Source organism: Corvus brachyrhynchos, unplaced genomic scaffold (assembly GCF_000691975.1).
Source record: "Corvus brachyrhynchos isolate BGI_N302 unplaced genomic scaffold, ASM69197v1 scaffold3, whole genome shotgun sequence".
NCBI classification, from domain to species: domain Eukaryota; kingdom Metazoa; phylum Chordata; class Aves; order Passeriformes; family Corvidae; genus Corvus; species Corvus brachyrhynchos.
The window spans coordinates 10,380,341-10,401,377 of record NW_008237619.1 but is presented as its reverse complement, the minus strand read 5'-3'; the positions used below and the strand labels follow the sequence as shown (position 1 = coordinate 10,401,377).

The 21,037-nt window shown below is 40.7% G+C and overlaps 1 protein-coding gene across 7 annotated transcripts in view; it reads left to right on the top strand.

The window, feature by feature from the left end:
• The window catches only part of GRAMD1C (GRAM domain containing 1C), a 51,434-nt gene that overhangs the window by 28,399 nt on the left and 1,998 nt on the right, over positions 1–21,037 (top strand). For 5 of the 7 annotated variants that reach the window (XM_017731928.1, XM_017731924.1, XM_017731926.1 and 2 more), the window contains 11 exons: positions 1,176–1,294; positions 2,529–2,649; positions 6,488–6,647; positions 13,098–13,244; positions 14,038–14,156; positions 15,244–15,386; positions 16,985–17,088; positions 17,768–17,947; positions 19,402–19,459; positions 19,974–20,084; positions 20,915–21,020. In XM_017731928.1, the coding sequence (XP_017587417.1) occupies positions 1,176–1,294; positions 2,529–2,649; positions 6,488–6,647; positions 13,098–13,244; positions 14,038–14,156; positions 15,244–15,386; positions 16,985–17,088; positions 17,768–17,947; positions 19,402–19,459; positions 19,974–20,084; positions 20,915–21,020 (1,368 nt within the window). The remainder of the gene's footprint in view (positions 1–1,175; positions 1,295–2,528; positions 2,650–6,487; positions 6,648–13,097; positions 13,245–14,037; positions 14,157–15,243; positions 15,387–16,984; positions 17,089–17,767; positions 17,948–19,401; positions 19,460–19,973; positions 20,085–20,914; positions 21,021–21,037) is intronic. The other 2 variants (XM_017731923.1, XM_017731927.1) reach the window with 2 other exon arrangements.

Here is a 21,037-nt window from a genome sequence, read left to right as displayed (position 1 = left end):
GAGAGAGCGGGCGGGGAGTGCCGGCAGCCCGAGGAGCGCCGGGACGGCTCTGGGCGCGCATTTGCATCCTGCGTGCGGGTCAGCACCGCTGTGTCTGTCTAAAATTGCGGGTACTGTAACACTCTACAGGTGAAGCAAGCGGGTGGAGAGGATCATTTAAAGGTCCTTTAAATAATGCATGGGTATTTAATGTCATCATTTCATGCAAATAGTAAGCACTACTTGTGTTACTGCCTCATTAGCACAGTCCTGTTCCCTTGATCAATATGGATGGTGGCCGAGGCACATTTTCCAGTGTGGTGTCTCCTGTTTTAAGATCGCTAGTATTGCTCTCTGAGCTCTGTTAAATACCAAAAACCTTTTATTTCCTTTCTCTCTTTTTTTTTTTTTTTTTGTCCACCCCTCCCCCCCCTTTTACAGCCAAGGTGGACTTTGAAACTCATTGCTTACTCTGCAGATAGGACTGTGTCATACTACTTTCACCTCTAAGCTTTCCTGATGATTTAAGAGAACTTAAATATGTCCCGGTAGCTGTGGGAATTCATAGAGCAGGACAGAGATATTGTAGAGAAGAAGACTTAGCTAGTGGTGAGTCAAGGTAATGCTGAAGAAAAGCAACTATTTTTCATAAAGAGGATGCTGGTGGTACAAATTGAAGACCTCCTGTCCCACCTTGGCAAAGTGGGCAGTTGGCTGACCTAGACACCAGTGTAGTGACTGAAATGCTAGCCTGCCACGATTTGTAAAGTACTCTGAGCATCCTCAGGAAACAGGCAGGTATCTATTAAGCAGTTTGTTCAGGATCAAAGATGGACCTAACTGGTCTTGTGCCATGTCGAGTGAAATTCGAGAGGGAGGTACCTTGAAGGTATCTCTGAAAATGTTGGTAACATGTAAAGAAGCAAGTACTGGCCACAAGTGTGTTTTCTCAAAATGACAATTTTTCTTACGCCTGATGTTATTGGTTGAACAGCAGTGGGTTGGGAGTATGGAGCAGACAGGAGTACAGTTGCCCAAAACGCTGAAACCCAATCTCGGAACGTGATACCTGAATGCTTTCGGTCCTTGTCAGAATTGAGGTTAAAGGCTGTGGCGTAATTCGAACTTGTTGCTGTTTTTCCTCCAGCACCTTACTGTGCCATACCGTGGTTCTTGACTAGCTCGCTTTGTTTCAGAGGCTGACCAAGCAGGAATTCTGGCAGCTGGTGCACCAGAGCTATGGCTCTGAGCTGGGCCTGAACAGTGAGGAGATGGAGAGCTTCCACTCATCGTCTGAAGACAATGGGCAGTCTCGGTAAGGAGAGGCTGTACAGCCTATTGAAACACCTGGGGAGAAGCAGTGTCCTCTTGCTTAGAAACTGTTTCTAAAGAGCTGCTGTAGCCTTTACCAGAAAGGTTAAGCCTGTAGTAAAAGGATGCAGAGGTCTGAACTGCATAGACTGGGCATGTATAAAAACTTAACTGAGTGAATTTTCTGAAACAGTAGCAGTGCAGCTGAGGCCCCTTAGAAGAGGAGAGAGGAAGACCTTGTTTTCCCTGGATCTGCTTGGGGATCAGCATAGGGTAGCTTAAATAGCAGCCTTTTCCCATGATGGTGCTTGTATGCCCTTCAACGGTTTGGAAGGTTTGAATGGAATGGAGCTGTATTGTGGTTCAGGCACTTTTTTCTTCCCCCCCTCTGTGGAGAAATACTTGTTTTGCCTTGTTCTCCTGATATCTGCGGTCTTAGCTTATTTTTGTATTGTCCTCAGCTTGAATTAGAAAACAGAAATAGAAATATGATAAGCTGGAATAATTGTAATAATAATGATGTGTTTTTTTAGAAGAGTTGCCTTGATTTTTTTTTTTTAACAAATGTGAACTGATTTATGACCTGCCAGTGTCAATCTAATAACAGCACTTTACATATCTCTATGTAAATAAGCATGACTCTACAAAACTGAACAGTGTAATTTATGTCTCTTCAATCCTGTATTATCTGAGTATGTCTGTGAGAAAAATGTCTTGAGTTCATTGCAGGCTTCAAAAGATACCCTATTAAAATGTTCTGTTTGTTTTTTTTTTTTTTTTTTTTTTTTGATTGGTTTGCTTTTTGTTTTGGGCTTGCTTGGTTTTTTTGTTGTTTTTGTTATGTTTTGGGGTTTTTTTGTTAAAAAGTCACAACTTTGCAACTTTGGAATAAGGGACACAGGAAAAAAAATTATTTTCTGACACTTTCTTAAAACATTTTCTTTCCAAATTAGTTATAAGCTACATCTGTTTCCTCATTTCCCACAGCACTTGCTTACTTTTTGATGCACCAGTGCTTGGTTTTATTGACCTTATGATCAGAAGCTGAATCTTCTGAGAGGTAGCTGGAATGAGGAAAATGGCTTGACCTTAATGAGCTGGGTGTGGGAAGAAACGAGTTGGTATTTTTTAATGTTATCTGAACAGCAATGTTTTGAATGCAAAAATCACATGAGATGCTTTCTCAGATTTCTCAGCACTTATATCTCCAAGGATATCTTCCTTTTTGCTTTGGGCAGATCCAGCATTTGTGATGATTCTGGAGAAAGGGATGAAAAACTACCCAAAATGATTGGTTTAGTTCGTGAGCCCTCGCTTCAAACAGAAGGAGAGCCACTCAACAGACACACGTTGCCAGGAGTAAGTGCTGACACAGCCTTTCTTGCTGTTTGTAGCTGATAAGCATATCTGCTTAACTTGTGTATCTGTAAGCATAGGATGAATGGAGATTGCAACTTCTAAAGAAGTCTTTGAGAAGTCAAGAATGTTTCTTAAATCTGAAAACGAGCAAAATTCTTTATAAGAGATTACTGTTGGTGTGAGCTTTAGCAATGCTCTGTCACTAATTTGCAGCACAACCTAGCTAGAATGCTGAGGCTTATGCCCTGGTCTGGTTTTTGTTTTTCCTTTAAAAACATTACCTGATTTTTCTTACCCAGTTCCTGAGGATACCGTATTTGTTTTTTATCCAAGTGCTTTTTGATAGTAATGCCTTGTTCACCAATGCTTTCTTGCTTGTGCTGTTTGTCATTTGAAAAGATCTCTTATATTACTATCCTCTACATAGGGTATATTAAAAGATAGTTATGCTTTGTTACCCTTGCCTTGAAAGGTCAGTTAGTCTGCTGTTGTGAATATATGAAACCTTTTTTTATTGAAATCTGTGGAAATGCTTCAGAAGGAAGGGGGAAACCCCCAGACTTGCTATTATAAGGATGAATTTTACCTTAATGCCTTGGGTTAGTACAACTGAACAAGCATGAATGTCTCACTCGTGTTCATTCATGTTGTATGAATTTGTGAATGTGTTTGGCTGGTGGGGGCTATCACACTATTAGTAGTGACATCTGAGATGGGCACAGTGTCTAGCACTGTTACTGGGACTCCCATGTGCAGCTGTAGTCTAAAAAGTTGCAGATATTTTCTCTTTGGGTTATTAGATATCCCAAAGAGCTTGGAAAAGAAAATAAGCCACTAATGCATTTTTTATAAACTTTACTAGGGCTGGGTACCTAATTGCCAGTTTTGCTTTGGAGAATTTGGGGAAGGAAGGAGATTATTTTAATAGTTTTTACTACCCTATAAATCTTCTGACTTTTGTCACTTGCTGAAAGTGATCTGGAAGTTAAGTAGGATTTAAATAGTTCTGCCAAAATCCAAGTTAATGGCTAGAAACTCATATCCAGCAAACAATATTGGTATTTCTCAGATGTTAAAAGCTTAGTTACTTGAGTGATGGGTATTCCTTATGGAAACCCTAACAGTATAAAGCAAGATTTTTGGAGAGTTGTAAGAGAGGCATGAGAGGACTGGGGATGCTGCTGGAATTTGGGCTGTTTGGGATAACTAAAAATCTACACAGGTAGCCTTAGTTTGGACTTGTAAGTCTTATTTGCACAAGAACAAGCCATTTAAAAATAATTGCTGTGCCTGGAAAAAGAAGCCACACCCAGAGATGTCTCTTGTAGGTGCTAAATCTAATTGGGCATCTTGGTAAGGAGGAATGCCTGGGGATTTGGTCTGTAAAAATGCCAGGATTTTCCCTTGAATAAACTGCTTCTGAAAAGTCTTCTAATTATAGTGTAAAAGTGCAATCTTGCTAAATGTGTAACTAAACTGTTTAGTTTACTGTTTCAGGGTAGCTAAAATGCACAGTGTTTTTTGTCAGCTGTATGTGTCACTCAGCATTACTCAAGAATGTCCATGCTCTCTCCACAGCCCCAGGATTGCAGCATATTTTGTAGAACCACAAGGGCAATAGGAGGAGGCAGTAGTGCTTAGAATGTATTTATCAGAAGCCATCACAGTGATGACACAAAGCACACTTAACCACCTTCCAAAGACTGGAGGGAAACAGGCTTAAACTCCCCTTTACTGCTCTGATAGACAAAGTAAGTCCCAAAGCTCTCGTAAGAGGAAAATCTGAAAATAGTGGAGGGGTTGGGTCTTGTATTTGGCCCATCTTGAAGGAAATGTTGTTAATGGCTGTCTGTAGTTGATTGAGGAAAGTCTGTGTGGAACCCTGGTCATGGCTCATCTGGCTCTCAGTGTATGTGAATGTGGGAACCAACTTGTTGCCTGTTTTTGTAACCATCATCTTCCCTTCACCCCTTGCAGGGAGGCCTTCCAGTCCCAGAGCTTGCTGTTCACAGGCTAAAAAACCAAAAAAGCCTTGGCACTGAGCTTAGCAATACTGGACTAGCTCGGGAGATAAATGTACAGTAGGGAAGAAATTATTAATCTTTAATTTCAGCTGATAGATCTTAAAATCTTTACTCTTTTTAGTGTGAAAACAACCCAAACAAATGCAAACCAACCCAAACCCCCATGAAATCTGTGTTAAACTATCAGTTATTCCGGGAGCCCCAGCTTGAATCTCTTCTTCCATGACATCATGAAAATTTTTTTTTTTCTAGAAGCTGTTGCTTTTGTCTTCTGACTTGAGCCTGACTTTCCTGCTCTGCTCATGGCATAATGGGCTGCTCTTATGCTGCTGGTGGGAGCTCCATGTATTCAGTAGATCCCTAATTGTTGTCAAAATACTGTGAGAGTTCCTTGGGTTTGTGCTGGATCAGTGTGTCAATTTTTAGGCAGTTCTATCACAACTAGCTCCTTTTTGACTTCCATTTGTATTGGTAGAGTATTTTGACATTTAATATTGGTTCTGTCTAGATCCTGTTGTGGGACTGAGTATAACTTACATGGCAGCTCCTCTCAATAGGACCATTTGTTAACTGATCTGTTTTTCTGATTTAGTCTTCCTTTTTAATTTTTTGATCTTGAAGGAGTATTTTTGTCTGCTTATACTGCAGTCAGATTGATGCCTGTCTCTATTTTCCAGCCACCTACCTCCTCCTAATGGCCCTTGGTTGCACAAAAAAAGTAACAGGTTTTTATTTTGAAAAAAACCCAAGAAGTACAGGAAGTACATGATGACTGTTCAAGCACCAGATGCTCTTGCTTTCTTGAGTCACTGCTGAATAATCTTTAGGGAAGATGCTTTTGCAGATGAATCAGAACAACTCAGTTGAGGAGCCCTGATCATGTTTACTATGGCCCATGCAGTGCTCTTCTGGGGGCTGTACTGCTCTTGATTCCAGGTGTTCCACTGGCAGTGGTGGGGCCTTGAGGAGAGGTTTAGAGTGAAAACTGATGAGAAGCTTTTTGGGTGGCATTTTGAGATATATGAACTTTGTCCATACAGTTTCCTTGGAGATTTACTTCTAAGTATGCAATGGTATATGTGCTTAGCTGACAGTTCTTGTTTAAGGTTAAGAGCTGCATTATTGATTAAGTGATTGATGTTCTGGGGGATTTCCTTTCTGCTTTATACTGGGGATGGTAAATGATACTCCATTGCTTTGTTTCTGAGAAGCAACATTTTATAGGTAGGATGGCTCTAGACAGTGTTTTAAATTTCTTTTTTCAAAGAGTGATGGAGTCCTACAAAATAAGAACTTTTCAAATATATAATTGGGATAATTTAGTCTTGCTGAAAGAGGAAGGCCCTACCTGTTTCATTGTGCTTCCCCTCTGGGTTGTTGGACCCTTGCTTAAGCCATTAGGAAAAAACTAACCTGATGAATACCAAGCAAATCTGTGTTAGGTTAATGAATTTATAAATGCTAATGTTGAAGCAGGGAAGGGGCCGAAACTGTGCAGAGTGGTGCAAGGGGACAGTCCTGTGTACGGCAGCTCTTTGTACCAACAGTGCATAAACAAGAAACAAGTCTGCTCCTTGTTACTGGGGTTTAGTAAAATATTTAAATAAAGGAAAGAGAGGTTGTCTGGGGTAGAGGAACAAGGGAGAAATTAGTGCTTGTCTGTGTGGTAATTGAGTAGATAGAACTTGTGGCTTTCTTTGTATGGCTGTCTTTTTTAAAGTAACTTTCTCTTTGGGTTGGTTTTTTTGTTTTGTTTTTTTTTGTTTTTTAATGATCTCTGATTACTGATATTTTTTTTTTCTTGGTTGTTTCAGGTGGAGGAGTCCCCAAGTGAGAAACAAATAAAGAACCCTCTTCTATCTTCAGAAAGAAAACCTGCTAAGCTAGTTAGGAGCAGGTCTTTAGAAAAATCCTTAGACCTTAATGAGAATGAAAATCTTTCAGAGAAGAGCAGTGCCTCAGATAGTGAAGAAGGTAAATCTCTTAACAGCTGGGATCTGTAAAACAACATGACTTTGGTGTTCTGTCTCACTTGTGGAGAAAGTTAGAGAACTTCCTGATCTTATGAAACTTGCTTGCTTATTTGTTTCACAGAATTGCAACAAAAAGGTTTTTTATCTTAGTTTCTGGGGGAAAAAGTTGTTGGGTGTTTAGAATGAAAATAAATTGTGGTTTTTCTCTTTTGGTGTGTAGAGAGTTGCTAACAGCTGAAACTAAAGAAAGTTTCTTCACAGTGGGGTGGTGTTAATTTCAAAGATGTCTCTTTCCATCCTTTGCATTTCTTGGAAACTGAGGGAAAACATTTCAGACTGTTTTTAAGTTCCTGAAAGATTCCCCCAACTCCCCCTTCTTTACACTCCTATGTTCTTAAGGCTTATGGGCTTCATTGTTATTGATGGTGTAAGCTGAGGAACTTACTGAAAGCCCAGGGAAGATAACTCCCAGCTTTCAGGAGAGTATTGTGCATATTCTGAATCTGATCTGAAGATGAAAAACCTTCATGGATATCTTGCAACAGATTACACTCTCTGTGCAAACATAATCTTAATGGATCCTAATGTACCAACCTCATAACTCATTACCCAATATAAGATAGAAGAAACTTGGATACCTGGAGGATAAACTTGTGCTGAGGTCTGTGGGTGCTTGTCCTGTGGTCCCACAGTAGCCCCTGACAAGTTCTCACTTTCTGTGGTGAGCTTTTCACTTACCCTGGGGAAGTTTTCTGTGCCAAAGGGCTGTAGTTGTTGGGGCAGCTCATTGAACTTTGGTGGATGTTCTGTAATATCTGACTCTGATTCTGTAAATGCCTTTAAAGCAAAGTGTGCACAACCTGCATTGGTTCCAAGGTTATATGGTGGTGAGCAAATGAAAGACAAAAAGCCCAACAGTAGTACTGTGCTCAGTAGCAGCTGTGTATTTCTTTCATGTGCAAAGAGAACTTACTTCATCACTTGTTGGCAAGGAATAGAACAGTTCAGTTGATTGAGGCCAGTTCTTAAACTCACTGAGAAATTTTATATCTCGTCATTTCAGAGTTGACAACTGAAGTTGTTTGCAGGTGACATTATGTGGGGATCATTGAGGTGTCCAGGAAAGTTTTCAGAGTTGCAGGTTGAATTGGCTGCCTTCAAGTTGTGCTTTTTGCCTGGGGATATACTTTATATTCAATAAACTTTGCCTTTGCTCCCCCACAGTGCTTTTGTGTTGGCTTGAGTTCAGATTCAACTCAATGCATGTCAGACATTACCATTTTTGTGAATATATGTACTTGAACAGGCTGTTGTTTATGCCATGCTCCTACACACATAACAAGCTTGACAAATTAATTTACTCTTCCAAAGGTGTATCTTTTAGAGCAGCAGAAAGTTTTGGTCTTTGGATGTTTTAGATATTTTGCAGCTTTCCTATCTTCCTATTACCACATCTCTCTTCTTTCTCTGGATTTTAGTTTTTATGGCAAAGGTCTCCAGTGTAACTGATTAAAAAGTAGTCCTGTTGTCTTTCCTGCTACTAGTTGCCTAAATCATAGCAGTAAATATTCCCTGTCATGCCTGCATTAGTGATGTTGAATAAACTGGAGATGTCTCTTTAATACAAAGACAACTGACTTCATGCTGCTTTTATTTCTCTTCCCTTCCCCAAGACTAGTCTTTTTTTATTCAGAGCAGGATTTTCTAGACTCACGACATTAATCTTTTCTGTCAGAATCTTTATGCTTAGAATGTCTTTCTTCTGTTTCTCTGTCTGTTTTCTGTTGCAGTTGCCCCACACTCTTACAAGGTGAATTCCTTCACGCAAATGAAACTAGCTTTCCTACATGGCAAAGGTTTACCCATGCGATTAATTTCTCTTGTGTCCTCTGGCTCATACTCAGGCTGCCCATGGAGGTGTCCTGGCAAATAAGGTGAGGGGCAAGCTCAAGACTCTGGTTCTTCACAAGATTAATTCCCTTGTCCTAAGCAGTTCTCACCTTGGGGATGGGGGGGTCTGTATCCCACTGTCCACCACTGGCCTGTTGACCTGCATCTTGGTGTTTTTGTCCAGGTTTATAAATCAGAGGATAAATCCTGAGCCATGACAAACTTTTGGCTAAGCTAAACGTTAATATCTGTGGCCTTAATTCTGAATTTCAGAAAACAGGTTTTAGTTCAAGCATAGAATACATATTTGTAACACAGGGCCACGAGATCTTTTTAATTTCCTCAAATGACTCTTTAGTATATAGGGTAGTTTGTTTCTTTGTTTTCAATGACTGTGTCCAGCAGCATGAAATACTTCAAATAAAGAAGGGGAAGCAGGATATTGGAAAAACAGTCTTTTCTGCTAGAAGGCTTTACTGTATGCAGGGAGATCATACGTTTCTGCTGTCCTTGTGTAACGTGACAGACTTACTGTGTTGTTTCTGTGTGTACTAATAACCACCTTAAATGTGTGATCTGCAGGAGAGCATAACTGCCTGTACTGTGGTGCTGTGATGGGCACAGCAGAGGCTTGACTTTGCTTGCAGATAGTGGTATATAGGGCATATGGTGTTTGAAATACAGGATAGTTGAAATTAGGTTCAGCCCTGTGTTAGTTGTCCCCCTCCCCACCTCAATATGAAATTTTGGGTATATGGTGTATGTAAGGAAGAGTAGCCCTGTTATCTTGTTGGAATTTTAATCAAAATACTGAAAGGATGTATTTTGTTGGAAAAAAAAAATTTATTTACTTTGGATTTTGGAGGATATTTGTTTGAGTCACTTGAAGGCAAAAGGTTGTAGGGATTCTTTATCTTGTGAACTGGAAAGGGTTAGCATTGTGACAATACTCACTCAGTAGCTCCCCAAGTTAATTCTGTACTTAATGTTTAAAGTATAGGGGAGGTCTCTGAAAATGGTTAGTACTGCTGATACAATCTTTAAATAGATGGTGTCTGGAACATGTTCACTTCTAGGAATTGGTTTTATTCACTTGATTTCTGGTGTATCTGGTTAAAGGCTCCTACCTACATATCTTTCATGCAGTGTGTAATTTTTTCCCCATCCCCAGCGGTATAGAAATGTTCAATGGTGCCAAGATTTGCGTACATACTTTTTTAAAATCTGATCCTCCCCCAACTCAGTGGAGTGGAAAAATAAACCTTCTTATTAATTTGTTTGATAGTCTCTGCTTGTATCAGTTCAGCTTTCTTAATTTGGTTGTGATGTGTTTTAACTTCTTGCTGTTGGTTGTGGATGAGAATTTTAATAACAATGTTTTTCTTACTGCTTCCCCCCCCGCCCTTTTCTGTCTCTTTTTTTGCGCTGCAGATGTCTTTAAACCTCTGCCATCACTGCTGCATAATGGTATTATATTCAAACATTATTTCACAGCTTGCTTTGCAGTGATGAAATGACCTTATGAAGTGCAAGGCAATAGTGGGGGAGGGAATAGACCTGCTGTCATTAGGCTGAACCAGGACACTCTGGGTAATATGTTTACTTCTGTGTTTTTGGGTCCCTCAGGGTCCTTACCTAAAATCAGAATGATCTCATGTTCTTTTAGCAGACAGCTCCAATTCAGCTATAAATGTATTCAGGCTAAGAGAGTTAGTGTGATAATAGTATGCTGCTGAGGGGTTAGAACAGCACTGAAAGTGAAGGAGTTAGACTGATATCTCTGTATTTGCACATAACATTCTGTTAATAAAGAGCATTCCAAGCCAATCTTAGGTAAAATGCTTCATGTTGCCCTACTGTTGTGAAAAATAAAGGCAGATAGAAGTTTAGCTGTGTGAGTAAAAACAAACACAACAGTAGACAAACATGCATCTTCATTTGTAGAGAGATAAGTGGTTAAAGCTGCCTGTTCTGTTCAAACTGCAAGTGTACAAAAGTGTACCCTAACTCATTGCTGTGTTACTTTTTGTGCTCGCTGCTTCATTTAGGATTTCTATGGATATGTTTTGAGAACTTGGAAGGTACTTGCTTCCACAGATGTGGAACTCGCAACACAGTTTATGCATACATGCACCTTCCAGACTCATTGTCCAAAAGGTTTCCGGTTTTTCTGGAGAACAGCTGTTTGAATCCTAGCATCTAAAGTAGCTGATGGGCCTGATATATAAACCTAGTTTTAGCTTGAATTTCCTAAAAGTTACTGCTTTATGTGCTAATAGCATTAAAAAAACCCAAAACTTTGTTTCTTTCAAGAGCTAAGAAGGATTGTAAGTAAAAACGTATTTTTCAATAGATTCTCATGCACTTGGCACTTTATTGACTGTTCCTTATTAGAGACATGACTGTATAGAGATAGTGTAGGTAAATTAACTTACAGGAAGTTTTGTATAGACCTGTGGGTGCTCTTTCTTCAGACTCACTAGAAAGAGGACAGACTCAGAGTAATACAGCTTGGTGGCAAGATCTGCACCTTAAGGTAAAAATGCATGGGGTTCATGCATATCATAAGTTGCCCTGGCTTACCAAATTACCTTGCATCAGCAGAAAAATAGTGGCTGTCCTCAGGCATTTCAGGTGAACACGAAGTTGTGTTGTTTAGCTCAGGCTCACTGGGGCAGAGGTAGCTTGTGTTATCTTGTATTTGCTAAGACGTATACAAATAGCTGACAAAGCTGATCTGATGCTTATCTGGTGGCTTGATCATGTGTCTGGCTCTTTATTTTTTTTTTTTTAAGTGGTAGTAGGTTCCTTGGGCATGTCAACATCCAGCTGAGTGACACTCAACCACAGTAACTAGGTTTGAATTGCCTGCTCTCTGATTCTATGCCAGCTGATGCACAGTAGGCAGAGGGGATGTCAGCAGCAGTATCTGAAACTTCCTGTCTCTTAGCAAAAGAGAGGATGTGGGAAGTGCACTCTGAAAGGAGAGATCTGTAGTGTTGAGGTCTTGTTAAGTGAGGTCAAACTTACAGTTCACTTGGCCTGCCTTTTGTTAGAGTTAGGTTCAGCTGGGAGTGGAAATACAGTGAGCATAAGCTGAAAGCTCAGGCTGATTTCTGGCTTCCTGCAGAATGTTTCAGCACAGCAGAATCTGTATTCTACATGTGATGACTGTGTATTGACTGGTTAAATAGACCTCTTGAATTGTGTATTTGCTTTCTGTCCCATCTCGTAATTGTGTGGAATTACAATTGCATAAGCAGAACATAGCACAGGAAGGAAGTCAATCTCTTGTGCAAGCACAAAAATATAGCACTCACGCTTCACTTTTGGGGTCCTACATTGAAGCCTGATGAGATCAAGGAGAGCTTTTTTGGAGGCAGATGTTCTAACAGGCTTCAAGCAGGCTAGGAGCAGCATTAGAGGAAGTCTGCTCAGTCAGAACTGGGTTTTGTTGGGGACTGCTGTGGTTGTTTAGCTGCTGCATTTGCCTTTATTGATACTGACTGCTACCAAGCAGCAATGTTTTAAGTGCTGTAACCTTAGCTTGTGGGCAGCTTGTGAACTACACTGGGATATTCAGGCTGCCTTTGCATTAGTGGCTGGCACTGACCTTTCCTAGCCCCGAGCATTCGTTTATATCAGTTGAAAGGTTGGCCATCCTGAAGATTCGCTTTTGGGCTTCTTGTTTCATTTTAGTGATGTGTGGGAGTGGGGGAGGGGCTTGTTTGTCTTGTTGGTAATTACAGTTTAGGATTGGCTTGTTTCTAAAGCCTAAGCAGATTGAGTCAGGGTTGGCATAGGAAACTGCTTGCCCTCCAGGATTATAATTCTATCCCTTATCTCTTGCAAGCGTGGCTGAGACAACCACAAAGCTGAGTCATGCCAGCAACCACCAGGACGCAGAAATAGCAAAGATCAGTGCTGCAGCCACAGAATGCCACTGGGGTGCTCGGTGGCTTTGAAATAGGTGGTGGCATTTGAGCCTCTTAGTGCATTTTTGGGGACTGCAAAATGGAGCAGGGTATCTCTTGTGTTCCTGTTCAATACGTATGGAGGGAAAAACAGTTTGAAGAACTGCTTGGGAGTCTACCTGGTCCCTTAGACTGTGGACACTACCAGTATTATAAATGTTAAAAGCAGAATTCTGAAACTAGCCACAATTAAGAAGAAAACTGTTATGGTTTTACTGTCCTTGCTTCTCTTTTGTACAATAGAGACACATGTTAATGAAAATTATGCTAACTTTCTTTCCCCAATATTTCTTGTAGAATTAGTAAAATACTGAAGGCAAAACTAAAGGGATGGGACCTTTTGTTGTTAATTTATCAATTTGCACAGGGAAATGGTGGTAGTTGTGTATACTTGAAAATCAGCTCTGGACTTGTTCCTGAAGGCAACCTACCTACCAAATCATTTGCTGCTATCATTACTCGGTTTCTGAGAGCGAGAAACAAAGGCTGATGCAAGCTTGGGAAGGATTTAAGACGTAATAAAGCTTAGAATGCTAGAAAGGTTCTTCATAATACTGTTCTTAACCTGATCTCTCTGTCTCTCTTAGCAGTGAAGGAGACTGTCTCTGACAATGATATCTATGGGAGGCTTTTTATAAACAGAGTTTTCCACATCACTGCAGACAAGATGTTTGAAATCCTTTTCACCAATTCTCACTTCATGCAGAGGTTTCTTAATTCCAGGAGTATAGTAGGTAATAAACTCTTCTTTCTGTGTATGTTATAAGCTACCCTGAAAATTTTTACCTCTGAGAATTGCTAAATAGGGCTAAGTTGAATTTTAAGTTTCTCCTTTGCTTTAAAAGAATTTTTAAGCTTTAAAGTTTCACTACGAGAAAAGATATTTAAAGCTAGACTGTTGTTTCCCTAGATATGTACATTTTGGAGTAAAAGCCTCATTTCAGTGCACCACAGACCTGCACCTTAATGCCTGAATTTTGAGTAGGTTATTAAGTTGATGCATTCTGTGGGGTATTTCTGATTACATTGTGTCCCAGAAATAGTGAAAATTGTATGGCTGGCACACAGGCAAAAATCATTGCATCCTCCTAAACGATACTCACAGGCTTTAATTTTCTGGATGAGTAAATTTTATTCACTGAGACAGTAAGAACAGAAAATTAAGTTAAAAAGGGTAATATTTATTCAGTGTCAGCTTGGAAGGCAAAGTGGCAAAAGCTTTTGATAATGCTAAGTGAATCCATTCAACTTCAAGCAAATGGGAAATGACATATTTTCATTTAATTGCTTATTCTTTTCTCCACCCTCAAATCTCTTTCAGTAGGTTCAGGTTCAGCTATTCAGAGCTTCACCTTTGTTCATTAGCACACTACAGTTTTCCCTTTCCTGGAAAAACCTCACAACTATTTGGAATCAGTTTTCTGTCTCTCCCCCTATTGCTGTTCTCAAACTCTTAAGACACAATAGGGCAGAGATAATGCCCTTCAGGTAATTTTTATGTGAGATTTTGCATCACTTCTCATCTAGATGCTGTATCAACCCCTTGGAATAGAGACTCCAATGGCAATCAGTTGAGGACTTTGACGTACACTGTCACGATTAACAATCCACTCTGTGGGAAGTTCACAACTGCAACTGAAAAGCAGGTACTGTGTGCATGTGTGTGTCTGTCTGGTGCCCTTTAAGGCAAGGGAGAGGTCAGCTCTGTGGTCTGTCAGAGTTCTGACTGGGATTAAAGTTCAGTGAACTGAATGTGACTCTGCAGTTTAAACAGAGCACCTCTAAGGGTGGCTTGCTGTCTCTCTCACTATTACTGAGCCAATGCTTATTAAATGAGAGAGGTTTTCTACCTTTACAGATGGCTGTAAACTCCATAAAACTTGCAGGGAAAAGTATTATTATCTCTTAGGAATTGGGGGGTGAAAAGGTGCAATTAAAGGCTTTCAGTATCCACTTCTGGGCTCCCCAGTATGAGATGTGAAGAGCCTGACAAAGGGCCACTAAGATGATGAAGGGACTGGAGCATCTCATCTGAGAAATGCCTGATAGCTGGGAATGTTTAGCCCTGGAAAAGAGAAGGCTCAGGGGCATCTTAAAATTTATAGAAGTATCTGAAGGGAGGGTGCAAAAAATTGAGTCAGGCCTTCACCATCAAAGGCCGCACATTTCAGTGGTGCCCAGCAATGGGACCAGAGGTGATGGGCACAAACTGAAACACAGATAATTCCTTCTGAACATCAGGAAACACTTTTTCACTGTGAGGGTGACTGAGCAGCAGAGCAGGTTGTCCATAGAGATTGTGGCATCTCCTTCCTTGGAGATATTGGAAAGCCCCCTGGGCATGGGCAGATAGTCCTGCCTTAGTTCTTGGAAAAGACGAGCACCAGAGGTGCCTTCCAATCTCAACCCTTTTTGTTATTCTGCTTTGGGAAAGGTCTCAAAGAAGAGCTGTGGTCTTGAGGCAGTGGCCAGCCTTGCATCTGGTACTTGAAGTGGCAGTGGGGAAGTACTGCTGCTGCCAGTGTTGGCTCTAGCAGGAGGCATCTTCTCTTTTCCCACCCCACCTATGGTTAACATTCTTACCTGGTTTCTATAGTGATTCTTCAGGCTTTCTCTCTCCTTGAGTTCACTTGGAGTTGGTTAATCCAGCCTAAGGAACTCAGGCTGAAAGGGGGTGGAGGGAATTTATGTACCATGAATATACCTTCTTATTTTTATTTTCTTTTATGATAGATCCTGCATAAGCAGAGTCAGAAAGGTCAGTCTTACCAGGTGGATGCTGAGGTCCTGACACATGACGTCCCTTACCATGATTATTTCTACACTGTGAACAGATACTGTATCAGTCGCACATCCAGTCACAAGTGCCGGTTACGGTGAGCCTGGGTGGTCCACGGGAGGAGGGCAGAAGCCGAGGCAGGGATGTTCTGATGATTAGTAAAAGATCTGCCAGCAGCATAGGAAACGTTGGGTTCTCTTCTGGAAAATAAGCTTGGTCACATGTATGCTGTGCTTGGATCTCATTAATGCAGTGAGAAACTGACTGAGATGGTGACTCTGAGGTACAGAACTCATCTCCAATACCAATTTGGGTCCTGACCAGCCTCGTGTTTTCAAGTGCAGCTGTGTGAGTGGGATAAATTGGAAAAAATTGAGATGTTTTATTACAAGGTTTCCCAGACATCCTTGCTAAAGGCCTGCAGAGGAGAATGGTTTCACAGGAATGTGCGGGGGAGATAGAATGTACTTAATTTTGCAAGGAGGTGCTCAAGTGAACTCTGCCTAGATATGGAAGTTCCTCTCCCATTTGTTGAAAACATTGGAAGTGGTGCTATCTTTAGTGAGAGTTTTTATCTCAAACTTAATCAGTACTCAGGAAAGGTTAGCAAGCCTGGATTCTATTCTGGTTTATCTCAGGCTATAAAACTACTGCAAACTCTACTGGGAGGAGAAGGGAAGAAAGGTCCTTGAAAGACTGCTTTGGATTTTTTTGGAGTGAATCACTGTTATTCTTTGAGACCTAGACTTGTTTATTCTGAGATGCACAACAACCCTAGGGTAAAGAGTAAAAACCTAGGTATTAACATCATGTATAGAACAGAAGGTACATGGTGATGTCACAGCTGGCCTTACTAAACTGTGCTTAAAGTGGCTTAGAAACTCCATTTGAAAGGAGTTACTGTGTTAGACTGGAAACACAGTGGGCTTACATTGATTTGGAAGATTACTTAAAAAGTTGAAGAAAGTGTATTCTAGGATAGTCAGTGTTCTTGACTGAAATCACAGGCTATGCTTTTGTCCTTTATAAAGGACAAAATCCTTTATAATATCCTTATATCCTTAAAATCCTTTATAATAATCCTTTGGGATTCACTCAGCTGTTAGAAGCATTCCTCTGAAGGATTCTAGTCAATTCATTTTTATTCTGGAAGCGTTATTGATTAGCTTGACCTGAGGAATGCAAGGTAGGACTGTCATTTTCCCCTCTGTCATGCTCACAGAAAGACAGATTTTAATTTCTCAGGGTAGGGTGTGAGCACTTGATGTATGAGTGGTGATAAAGAATTTCACCTTCTGCACCTTGTAGTGCCCATGTAATATATCATGTGTACATATACAAAGTAAAAATCAGGGTTTTATTATCTGGAAGCCTGAATCCTATTTTAAATGCGTGTTAAAATGAGAATGCATCAGAGGGTAGAAATCGTCTTCTAGTCTGAGTCTGAAGGAAACATTTCAAAATGTTTCCCATAATTTGGACATTCAGATTTTGAGGCTTTAGCTGGAGATGTTGTCTTTGCTACTGTCTCTTGCCTTTCTTCAGTGAAAGTGTGCCCAGCTGGAGAGCAATGGCAGTTCCAGTTGGTATTTCAGATTTTAGACATAAGCTGGAGGCCTGCTTCTGATAAGAGATTTCTGCTATCACGGTGCCGCCTAGAAGAGCACTCTTTCATTATTGCATTCTGTTTGCTAGGGTTTCTGCAGAAGTGAAGTACAAAAAACAGCCTTGGGGTCTTGTCAAGTCTGTAATCGAGAAGAATACTTGGGGAGGAATACAGGAAAACTTCAAACAACTTGGTGAGACATTTTCTTCTTTGTGCTGGAGTAAGGAGGCTACTTTTGCTATGTATGTTTTTGTGGCTGTCAAACCTGGCTCCTTGAAGAAAGGCTTGGAAAAAAGGCAATGCCTAAGCAGTCTTGAAAGACAGAACTTCCTGTCATCAATGTATCTGCCAGTTGCAGGGTATGGAAGAAGCCTTTTGGCTAACAAGGGGCTTTTGTATACCTGGTTGTAATTGCTTTCAGAAGGAAACACGAGGAGCAGCAGGAAAGCATGTATTATGCATGTGCTTATCTCTAAGAATTTCCTTGATTGTGCATTTGAGAAGAGAAGCAGTGGCACTTGGCAGGCTCCATGAGTGGCCCAGCCACGGCTGCAGGCTCTCAGTCTGACACAATTCCTAGTCTCAGTCTAACAGTGTCTTGCAGTGCTCTTCCAACTGCTGTCTGGCATAGCATTGAACAATCCTGCCTGGGCTGAGTGTGCACCACCTCTGCAGAGTGTTCCAAGTGCCTCTAGCAAATAGAACTGGGGTGGAGGTCAGGGTGTACTTTGCCAATTAGCTGCTTTAAGTTCATGTACTGGAAGGTGTGCTTGTTCCTCTTGCTGCCATCCTGCATATCTCACAATTTGTCTTCAGTGTTAAGCTGTTCAGCTTTCCAGATTTCTTCAGTAACCTTATTCTTTCCACTGCAGAATCAGATCTCCTAATGGAGGAATATGCAATTAATCAGTCCATAGAAGACTCTGGGAAATTACTTGCTCTGAGACGGAGGCGACGCACTTTACACCGGGGTTTGGCAGAATCACTTCCCAAACGTTCTTCCCAACATTCCTCTGGTGACATGGGAGTAGAGTCCCAGGGCAGCTTAATAGGTAGGAATTTTTCATACCAAGTGCTTTCCAAAAGGTGTGTTCAAGAAAGCATAACTCTTAAAATAGTGCAAGAGTAGCACTTGTGTATATATTACTGTTGTCTTGATGTAATTGGTGTGACAGCAAATGCTTTAATAAGTTCAGGCTTCTTCAAGCTTGCATCAAGTAGATTTGGAGTATGCATGGTTACTTCCTATCATGAGTATCTCATGAAATCAAGCCTAATATCACCTTCAGTTTTAAGACAAAAATCAATCAAAATCTAAAATGCTGTTCTGTATCTGCAAAGGATTGAAAATGAGTTTGGATCAGGAAAAAAAAATTAACCTGATTCTTGTAACATTTCTGAAAAATTGCTTTTTTTCTTCAAATAACTGCACACACAGGTCACAAGTTGATTAAACTTTGCCACTTGCCTCTTGGCCCTGTCATCTCAGTTTTGGTTATTTATTTTTAATGTTAAGAAGTCTGTTTCCCATATGCTTCTGTAATTTCTGGGTCACTTAAGCATTTCTTGCAGTTCCCCTGCCCTTAGGCACGACAGACTTGGGCGCTGGGGAGTGGTGGATTCCATGACAAAAATTGAATTGTAAACAATGAAGTAGGAGCAAGTGCACTTCCCTTAAGGGGGAGACAACACTGAGTACACCTTTGAGAGAATATTTGGATCAGCAGTGTGTGTGAAGGACTCTTTACCTATCTGAAATTGCTTCCTAATTACTTAATTTTGCTACTGCTGCTCCACCTTTTCAGATGAGCGTGTCTCTCAGGGTACACTACAACTTTTATGTATGTCCTTTGTCCAGGGCAGGATGTGCAAAACTGGAATTATTTTTGAAGATCAGCCTGCCCACGGTGATAGGTGCTCAGTTTGGAGAGAACATGCACACTGTCCCTCAGTAGTGTCTGATCCCTGTTGCCTGATGAATAGCAGATGGCCTCTGGAAAGGCTGTTTCCAGGACAATAGATAAACCAAGCCAGTAAGGATGGGACCAGTTACAGGAAAATGTGACTGACATTGGTTGTCAGAAAGATGAATGTGAGCAGGAGAACAAGCAGCAGAGAGCCACTTTGCAGCCTGTCTCTGCTGTGTGTGACTAGCAGCACATGTGCTGGATGCACGTTAGGAATGGATGGACTGCAACCCTCTCAGGCTATTCAGCTTTACTGTGACCATGCCCCAGCATTCTGTTCTCCCCAGCACAGTGGGATAGGGGGAATTCTGATGGAAGAGCCTGACTGTTCAGCCAGCTTCTCAGAGATGACTGCAAAAATGCCTTGGTGAATGGTGGAGGTGATCATGTGCACCTACATGACCTGTTATTTTTTTTCCATCAGAAGTTGTTGAGCAGTTCTGTGTGAAGTGCTGGGCACTGACATATATCTATCTGCACACATCCTTTAGGAATGTTCTTCAGTACTTTTTAACCTCCTTCTCTTCCATGCTCTATAGGAAGGAAAAGAGATGCAGTAAGTAGGACCACCACCATCATTGTAGTAATGAGTGTCTTGTAAGTACTCACTTGCATTAAAATGTTGCTTGACTTAAGCTCATCTTGACCTTTATCTGTATTTGTTCCTCATTTGCATGTTAACATTGCATGTAGCATGATAAATCTTAACCTAATTTGAGTGGAACATGTGGGTATAAAAGGGGAATGGATTGACTTGGAAATTACAGGCAGAATGAAAATGCTGACTTGCCAAACTAGTTACCTTGCACGTTTTTCTTAGGTCTGATCCTATTAACAAAATAAAGTCTAGAATTTACAGATTCCTAATTTTAAAAGTTCCAAGAAGAGATACTGTTGTTATTTCTATTTGCTATTACCCAGCTTAATGGTAACTGCTAAGAATTGTTCAGATAGATACTAATTTCCAGTATAGTGCTGCCCCACACCTTTTTTCTCCCAGGATTCTGGGAGGATTCTGTTTCCTTAGCTGTCTTTAGCCATGATCTTGTGTTTGTAGCATTGCAAATGAAATTATTACAAGACCTGGGTTTTTCTTCTCTTCTCTCTACAGTTTGCTGCTCTTGGTCTTGCTGAATGTAACACTGTTCCTCAAACTGTCAAAGATAGAGCATGCAGCTCAGTCCCTCTATCACGTCCAGCTTCAGGAAGAAAGCTCTTTGAAGTAAGCTGAATTCACAATCTTTGCTTGCTTTCTTCTTCAGCTTATGTGAAAATATGATCTAAGGAAATAAATTATAAATAATGAAATTCAGTGGCAAGTTTTCAGAAGTGGCTGGGGCTTGCTGTGGTCTATGCTGAAATCCAGTGACATGTCTGACTGCATCTTGCAGTAATAAATTTCTCCTTTGACAAGCTTTTTTGGGAGAAATGTTAACCTTAGTTTGCATTTATCAGCCTGCTGTGACTCATCTTCTGTGAATATCATAGTGCTGATCACAGAACCAAAGTATTCATCCTGTGTGAACCAGCATGTTCTCAAATGGAATGTTAAAGGTTCATTTAGCTTTTTAGCTTCTTTCTGTGAGTCTCCTGCTAAATCTCTTCTCCTTCAAAAACTTCCATGTTATGTGCCTTTTGTACTCAGACACAGAAAGATGGTACTTCCTCTTGAATACAGTATCAACAAATAAGTTAAAAACCATATCCTGATGCTGAGACTGGAAGAGGTGTAGGGACCTCCCATAGTGACCATCTCAGAACTGGTTAGAGCAACTTTCTTCATAAGAAGGATCTTGCTCCCTGAAGTGTGAGCCTTATATCGTAAATGTAATGTCAGCACACTTTTTTCTTGGTGGCTGTTGTCTACAAAGATCAGAGGTACTAGCTTCAAGAAAACAGGCATTGAAATTCAACTGCAGGCAGCTTTTTATGTGGCTTTTGTAAGAGGGTGCTTTTAGCAATGGCAGAGCAATGGTGGCAGAGAACTGTTGCTTTTATAAAGGCATGGAGGTGCTTGTTTCATGTTTCTGATGTAATCTCCATCTTTTTCAGCATATCCCCAGAAATGGTATCAAAAGAGGAGATCCCTCAATATGATAAGGAACAGGTTAAACATGTGAAGGGAGTTTTAAGAGACTCAATTGAAATGCTTGAGCAGGTAGGTCTGACACTCTT